Below are 8908 nucleotides of genomic sequence, written 5' to 3'. Positions count from 1 at the left end.
GGGGGGGGGGCAAACAGATAATCCTTTCCCTCATGGAGCTTATGTCCTCACAGAGGACTGGTAGAATAGAGACAATAAATATAATTCCTACATAGTGCATTAAAAGGAAGTGAAATGCTTTGGAGAAAAAGAAGGGTGAAGAGGTGGTATTGGAGGAGGTGTTTCAGTTTTAAATAGATTGGTTCCAGGAGTCCAGCTTGAAGATCGCTGTACAGGAAGGGACAGAGACTGGTATTTAATATAATATAGATACTCCGAAAAGGGAGAGCAGGCTTCTGGTTGAGAAAACTGGGGAAAGCTTCACAGAAAAAGTTTGACAGGTGAACAAGAAGAACTAGGAGAAGGCCGTTTGGGCAAAGGAGAATCAGAGGGCATAGACAAGTCACAGCAAGTGTTTCAGATCTACTGAAGACAAAATTCCCATAGGAGAGCAATAGGAATTAGGAGTAAAATATAAGTTGTTATCACATAGTAATGACTTACATTGAAAGATTTTCTAATACTGACCGTTTTCACTCAAGTTGGTTGTGGTGCTTTCTCTTTTTATAGGATTGATTTAATTTGCAGGGTTCTTTCCCCCTCCCCCCCATCTATAGATGGGAGTGAAATGAACCTAAAATCTTCTTCTCTTGCTCTGTCTTTGTTTTTCTTACTAGGGTCTTGCCTGGCAGGCTAATAGCACGAGTTAGGACTGTTCCTTCTTTTTCTATTGTCTTTATGGGTTTGCATAAACCTGGGATAAATAAAATTGGAATCTGCTTATAAAACCATCTGGGCCTGATGTTTTCTTTGTGGGAACACTTAGCCTACTGCTTGTATTTCTTTAGTAGTAATAGCATTTTATTTAAGCTTGTAACTTCCTCTGGAGTCAGTTGTGATAACTTATTTTTTAAGAGATTTGTTCATTCATAGACAAAATCTCTTAAAACTTGTGGAGATACGGTTGTTGATACTATTCTCTTTTTCACCTCTATTTATGGTGATACCCCCCTTTTCATTCCTACTGTTTGTGTTTCGCTCTTCTTTCCTTGGTCATTCTTGCCAGAAGTTGGCCTATTTTTTGCCCCACCCCCACCCCATATTTTTGGCTTTGCTGATGTTTTCTATTATATATTTAATACCTAAGTCATTAATTTCTACTATTTATCTTTTTTCTCCTACTTTCTGTAGGTTTATTGTTTATTGTCTAATTTCTTAAGATGGGTATTTAACTGATTTTGAGTGTTTTTATTATACCCAATTAAGGTTATAGATTTCCTTCAAAGCACCATCTTTGCTGCATCCCAAATGTGGTGCCTGAACATTTAATTCTAAGTATTTTTAGATTCGATTATGATTTCTTCTTTAACCCATGACTTATTTAGCAGTGTGTTTTTAAATTTTTCAAGTACCCAAGATTAAGAGTATCTGTTGTTGTTAGCTTTTAGCTTAATTACATGTTGGTCCCATACCATGATCTGTAAGTTATCTATTATTTAAAATTTGTTTAGGCTTTATGATCTAGTATATGATTTTTTTAAAAAAGCTTTTATGTGTCCTTAAGAAAACCGTGAGTACACTCTACTTGTTGGATGCAGAACTCAAGCTTATTCTCATTGTGTGGTTCAGATCTTATATATTCTTGTTAATTTTTTTGGTCTACTCGACCAATCAGTAGTTGGGAGAAGCAGCATTAGAAGACACTTCTTAGATTTTAATCTGCCAGTTATGAGCGTTTGGAGAGGTCCTGAGCATCTGTCAGAGTTAGTCCCTGCCTGTTTTTTCCCAGCTCTTTACCAGCACAGGGTTTCTGTCCTGCCCTGAATTTACTCAAATGAAGTCAGGACCAGAGATCTGAGTCCCAGCAGGTATGGGAGAAGCACTGTTGTCTCAAGATTTAGGGTTAGGGAGAAGCAAGAACAGAAATCCTAGAGGTTCCTTTTCTGTTTTATCCTCCCACACTCCACCACAGGGACTTATAGTTTCCCCTTTTCTAGGTGTTTTCCTTACCTCGTCCCTTTGGGGTTGATCTTAGGCAATAGGGAACCAGCAACTATGCTAATTCAGTTTCTTGGTAGAGACCAAACTGGAATACTGTACCTTAAAAAAAAAGATGCATTTATTTATTTGAGGGGGCGGGCAGAGGGAGAGAATCTTCAGGCTGACTCCGCACTGAGCATGGAACCTGATACGGGGCTTGATCTCACAACCCATGAGATCACGACCTGAGCCGAAACCAAGAGTCGCCCAACTCACTGAGCGACCCAGGCGCCCCAGTACCTTTATATACACGCATCACCTGTAAAATCCTAGAAATAGAATTTCTTTTTTTTTTAAGATTTTATTTATTTATTTGACAGAGAGAGAGAGACAGCCAGCGAGAGAGGGAACACAAACAGGGAGAGTGGGAGAAGAAGAAGCAGACTTCTAGCAGAGGAGCCCGATGCAGGGCTCGATCCCAGAACGCCGGGATCACGCCCTGAGCCGAAGGCAGACGCTTAACCATTGAGCCACCCAGGCGCCCCAGAAATAGAATTTCTTGAACACTTCTTTCCACATCAAACCTGTGTTGCCTCCTGTATTTTTCACTTTTTCTGATGTATGGCAGTACCAACATCCAATCATATAAATCAGAGCAGTGTTTTTTCAAACCCGTCAGTGGGATAACAGAACATTTTGGGGGGCTTAACACAAAATTAGGGTAAATATTATTTGTGAAGCTTTTATTTCTTTGGTATGTGTACATGCACAAATACTCACAAGCAGGTGTACTGGGCTGTGCTGAAGAATCTGCTAATGTGGATTATAGTCCAAAAAAGTAAAAAAAAAAACACTGACTAGAGAACTAGGAAGCATTTTGGACCCATCCTTCCGCCTTACCTCCTACAGCCATTGAATTACCAAATTGACTGATTCGACTTCCTCAGAATTTCTCAAATTTATCCCATCTTCCTCTTCTCTCCTAACCACTGCTCTACGTCTAGGCCTTACTGGATGGCTGCAACGGTCTCAGATCCATGCTCCACCTCCTTATTATCAGAGTAATCTTCCTGAAATGTACATTTTCCTTCTTTAAAATCCTTCTGTGGTACCCTGTTGCCTGTGGATAACTTCCAGGCTTTATAATATGGCCCTGCCTGTCTCTCTAGCTTCACCTGCTCCCATTCTGATATCACTGGTAAACACCAAACCACTTTCGGCTGTCCTCGCGTTCTCTGAAGAGTTTTATTTTGTTAATTCTTTCACTTTTATCTGGCGTGGGAAGGGAGAATCCTTTACTCCTACCCATTTTATGTGGTGAACTCCAGCTCGTTCGTTCTCACTTTGTTAGTGAAGTCTTAACACCCCTACCTCCCCCACCCCTGGCGTCCCTCCTCTGTGTTTCCAGAATATTCTAGGCATCTTGCATTACACAGCCAAGTTGTTTTTAAATCATCTGTTTACGTTAGTGTTTACTTTTTTATGGGAAGAGCTGGTTATACTCATGTTAGTGCCGAAGAGGCTCTCCGGCTCATATTGGGTGTTCAAATGTTGGTTGAATGCCTGAAGATCTGGAAAGTTGAAGTGCCTTTTCCAAGATCATGTTGCTCATAGGTGACAAAATTGAGACTGGGAACCAAGGTGCCTCTTTTACTGCCTCACGCTACAGACCAGTACTTCTACTACATTATGTAAAGCTGGTTAAGCACAGCATTTATTGTGCAGTACTGCATAAGTCACTTTAAGTTAGTTTGGTAATGTTTGGGATGATTAAATTATCCTTGGTGGACAATCAAAATTTTACCTACTGCATGGGAGTCATATTTCCGGCACATGTATAGTTCTGCATGAAATTTAATATTTGCAAAGAGATAAAACAGTGCAAGTAGACTCAAACGTAATTTGGAAAAATCAAAATGGCCTTTTTGTGACTCTTGGAGGTCAGTTAGAATTTTAAAATATATAATGTGACAAATTCCAGGCATACTGTCTAAAAGGTTCTGTGTGCTTTAGTTTAGGATATCTGAATATGGGAATGGTGGCCTTTGAAGAATTACATTGTAAGAAAAACTCAATAAATATTTGAATCGAACTTGCAGGTAGCAGTTATGCCATATAGTGATTCTTGTGCCTTCAGGTTCTTCCGTTTTCTGTAGCATATTGCAGAAATCAGTCGGGGTTTAGAAACTAAGACCCATGCATCCACTTATTGAAGGATAGAGAAATACATTTCAATCTGGGTATATTTCCAATTTCAGAAGTTTTTAAAGAAGCAGAAGTTGTGGGGCGCCTGGGTGGCACAGCGGTTAAAGCGTCTGCCTTTCGCTCAGGGCGTGATCCCGGCGTTCCGGGATCGAGCCCCACATCAGGCTCCTCCGNNAGGAGCCTGCTTCTTCCTCTCCCACTCCCCCTGCTTGTGTTCCCTCTCTCGCTGGCTGTCTCTATCTCTGTCGAATAAATAAATAAAATCTTTAAAAAAAAAAAAAAAAGAAGCAGAAGTTGTTTTAAATTTTCACGTGTGCAATTTAAGAAGCAAAACAAATGAACAAAGGAGAAAGACAGTCAAAGACCGGCCTTTTAAATATAGAGAGAACAAACTGGAGGTTACCAGAGGGGAGGTAGCTGAGGGGATGGGTGAAATAGGTAATGGGGATTAAGGAGGACACTTGTGATGAGCACCAGGTGATGTATGGAATTATTGAATTACTACATTGTACACCTGAAACTAATATAACACTGTCTGTTAATTATACTTGAATTTTAAAAAATTTAAAAAGGGAAGCATCAGAAAAAGGGTCAGGGCTGCAATATTCCTTAACATCATCCAAAATGCTGTGTGCGTGAGAATTTCCCCAATTGTTTCAAAAAAGTGTTTCTGCAGTTGCTATGTTGAAACAGGATGCAAACAATGTCCACATATTGTTTGGTTGCTACGTCCTTGAGTCTTTCTTTATCACAGCCTCCTCTCCCTTTTTTCCCCCTGGTCATTCCTCTTAATTATTGGAAAAAACAACTTGTGCTGTTCAATTTCTTACTATGTTGCAAAAGTCAATGAGAGCAGGAACTTAGTATTTTAGCACCAAGAATTGTGCCTGGCACCCAGTAGACACTTGACTAATACTTGCTGAATAATGTCAGTAACACTCAGGGCCTATGTTTTGTCCCTGCAGGTTGATCCCAAAGACTACATGTTCAGTGGCCTGAAGGATGAAACAGTCGGTCGCCTACCTGGCCAAGTGGCAGGACAGCAGTTTCTCATTCAAGACTGTGAGAACTGTAACATCTATATCTTTGATCACTCTGCTACAATCACTATCGACGACTGTACTAACTGCGTCATTTTTCTGGGACCTGTGAAAGGCAGTGTGTTTTTCCGAAATTGCAGAGATTGCAAGTGCACGTTAGCCTGCCAGCAGTTTCGTGTGAGGGATTGTAGAAAGCTGGAAGTGTTTTTGTGCTGTGCCACTCAGCCCATCATCGAGTCTTCCACAAACATCAAGTTTGGCTGCTTCCAGTGGTACTACCCCGAATTAGCCTTCCAGTTCAAAGACGCAGGGCTGAGTATCTTCAATAACACCTGGAGCAACGTTCATGACTTCACACCGGTGTCAGGAGAACTCAACTGGAGCCTTCTTCCAGAGGATGCTGTGGTTCAAGACCACGTTCCTCTGCCTACTACCGAAGAGCTCAAAGCTGTCCGCGTGGCCACAGAAGCCAATAGAAGTATCGTTCCGGTATCTCGGGGTCAGAGACCGAAGAGCAGCGATGAATCATGCTTAGTGGTATTATTTGCTGGTGATTACACTATCGCAAATGCCAGAAAACTAATTGATGAGGTAAGGAGAAAGAGAAGAGAGACAGACGCACGCCTAGATAGAAACACACCACTTTCTGGAGAACTTGTGTTCTTTTCCAAAACTGGCTATTAGGAATACAGGCAATCCTTAAGTTCTAGCCCCTTGCCCCCTGCAGATGTATCTGTAAGCTGATTGCTTAGGCCTCAAAAGACTTTCCCAAAGAAACTGGAAAATAGAGTTCAGTAAGCATGTATTAAGCACTATTATGTGAAGAGTTACTTCTGTTGACATCTTTCATTGACTACGGGATGCACGGTTGCTTTCCACATTTTTGCTTTTCCGAAACGCATCTTACAGCTGGTGGCAACTGCAAGCTGATGACCTAAACTGTATGCTGGAGGTGGAGACAGATAGGCAAAATTCTCTGCCCTCAGAGAACTTCCGTTCTATCTAATAAATGATTTCCATGGAAGCTTACAAAAGTAGTAGGGCCAAGTAAAGCATGACGTTATTTAGTTGGGAGTATTTATTTGGAGTTTTAATTGGTTGGAGGGGGTGGGAAAGACATTTAGGAGTACCACTTCTGGCCACTGGGACAACTGTGAGAACCACCTCCACATTATTTTCCTTTGCCCTGTTGCTACGCGAAGGGGAGGTTGGTGTGTAAGAATGAGGTGGGAGCTGGGATAGCAGAGGTGGTGGGCTCAGGAGCAGGGACTCGGTGAGTTGGGGATTAGAGAAGAGTCCTTCTAGCGGAAGCAGCTTCCACTGGAAAAATAACTGGGGACGTAGACATTAGGGGCTCCACAAGTGCCAGTTCCCGTATTCGTGGGCTCTCCAGTGGGGAGGCAGCAGTGGGATGTACTGGTCGCCCATTAATCAGATGATCTTCAGAAGGAGTCTTCAAATTTAAAAATCAAACTCCCAGAAATGAAGAAGTGAATGGAAAACTCCTTAAGTCTCCTTTTGAATGGATTTTTTTAAAAAAATTGTAACTGTTCCGTCGAAAGGAAGATTACAAGGAGAAAAAAAAAAAACCCTAGAAATGACCTCCTCTCTGTAGCTATACATCCTACAATGTAGAAAACTCATGTCTGAAACCTACAAAGTATATCTGAAGTCTGGTTTTCGAAACACCAGAAACCAAAGTATAATTTTCAGACTGTGGTATTTTGTTGTTGTTGTTCATGGTAAGATATAGACGTACTCCTGGCCTTTGAGCTCTCTAACCACATGTTAATCCGACATCTGAGAGGTCAGCCTTTTCATTATACTGCATGGTGACTTAAAAAATATCTACATACAGTTTTCAGGTGATGTAATTATCCAGGTTAAACTCCTTTTTGGTAGGAATTGAGAAGTGGACATAAAGTATATAGCATGTTTAAAGAAAAAAAACATAAAAACAAACCATCTTTCTTCATGAGTCCTCAGATGTTCTTAACCTTTTAATTTTTGGTTCTGATGTGTAAAACGGCAGTGTTGTCTGCACTTGAAAGCAACATGACCAGAAAGATTGATGTTCTTTAGGTGTCCTTCTGGATTATGAGACATTTTCAAACAAAAATGCAACAGCAGCAATAATAATAGCGAACACTTATATAATGTTTATACCAGGCATTGTTATAAGGGATTTATTTTTTTTTTAAAGATTTTATTTATTTATTTGACACAGAGAGAGAGAGAGCCAGTGAGAGAGGGAACACAAGCAGGGGGAGTGGGAGAGGAAGAAGCAGGCTCCCAGCGGAGGAGCCCGATGTGGGGCTCGATCCCAGAACCCTGGGATCAGGCCCTGAGCCTAAGGCAGACGCTTAACGACTGAGCCACCCAGGCGCCCCTGTTATAAGGGATTTAAAAGAAGTAACTCACTTAATTTAGAATAACCTATGAAATAGGTACCATTCATTCACATTTTTCCAGATAAGGAAAATGAGCCACGGAGAGAGTAAGTAACTTGCAAAAGGTCACTCAGCTGGTAAACAGCAGAGCCATGATTTAAATCCAGGCAGTCTGGCTTTAAACCACCGTCTGAACCCTTAAGCATGATGCTAATCTGATGCCTCAGTGGTAAAGGAAAGTCGACAAGTGCCGGGTGGAGCAGGAATGTGACTGAAAGTGCAGGGACTCAAGGCAGATACTACCCTTCAGCCTAGAAGGAAAAACCCTGGGACTTTCTGGTTGGAGTTATCCTACCTAATTCTAAAAGCGCAGAATTAAGGAATAACAAGAGAATGAAAAGAAGAAAATGCCAAGTACATGTGAAGAGGGTATCAAAACCTGCTAAAAGATCACTAACTTACGTATTAAGGGAGAGATTACATTTTTTTTCAAAAACAAATGAAGCTCAAGTTCCCAGGAAAATGTGTAGGAGCCACTTAATTCTGAAATGGAAAAAAAAAAAACCCACAAACTTGAGTCTTTCTCATATCATAGCCCGAATACCTTAAGACAGCTTCGGCTGGAACTGTGATTGCTAACTCTGGTTTTGTTAAACCCTAGGAGTATCACAGAATTTTGTTTCACATTGTTTTATAAATTAAATGTATCATAATAGTTTTTTGAGATAGGAAGTCCAGAAAAGCTGGATAAAGCAGAAAGCACATTCCAAAGGGAATCAAGAGAAGTTACTGGGCCTCAATTTTCTCACCTAAAACCCAGATTTCTTGCTTCCTCTTGCTACATCACAGATATGCACAGGATAAATTAGAGTAAAAGTAGTTTGAATTGTTTGGAAGTAATGTATTACGTAATTTAAGTTGGGTAGTTAACGCTATTTTCCAGTCCTTAGAAGTGGAAGAATTTCCATGAAAAAAGAGCCTCCAGATATCTGCAGTGAGATACCAAGATAGATCAAGTTTGTAATTCATTATTTGTTTTTAGGTAACGGTATTTCGAATTAATCATCTTTTGTCAGTTTATGTGTCTGACTACGAAATGAGAGGTAGTGAGCATCTAGAAAATTAGAAACAGATGTAGGATTATTTCTGATATTTTAAGTAACTTTGCAGTCATCACCTGGCAGTGATGTCCGTGCAATTTTCTGCTACTTTTTTATGTACGTTTCTTCTTTCTGAGGCAGCAATGAGGGCTCTGAAAAAGGATTTGCGTTTGAAACCAATTTGATGGAATAGTGGGGGATAATGTAGCTGATT

General features: G+C 40.6%; 1 protein-coding gene across 7 annotated transcripts in view; it reads left to right on the top strand.

The window, feature by feature from the left end:
• Positions 1–8908, top strand: part of RP2 (RP2 activator of ARL3 GTPase) — a 58771-nt gene that overhangs the window by 13337 nt on the left and 36526 nt on the right. For all 7 annotated transcript variants that reach the window (XM_040632557.1, XM_040632579.1, XM_040632592.1 and 4 more), the window contains exon 2: positions 5130–5795. In XM_040632557.1, the coding sequence (XP_040488491.1) occupies positions 5130–5795 (666 nt within the window). The remainder of the gene's footprint in view (positions 1–5129; positions 5796–8908) is intronic.

Source organism: Ursus maritimus, assembly GCF_017311325.1.
Source record: "Ursus maritimus isolate PB19 chromosome X unlocalized genomic scaffold, ASM1731132v1 scaffold_X1, whole genome shotgun sequence".
NCBI classification, from domain to species: domain Eukaryota; kingdom Metazoa; phylum Chordata; class Mammalia; order Carnivora; family Ursidae; genus Ursus; species Ursus maritimus.
The sequence above is the reverse complement of the archived record's forward strand: the minus strand, read 5'-3'. Positions and strand labels throughout refer to the sequence as shown.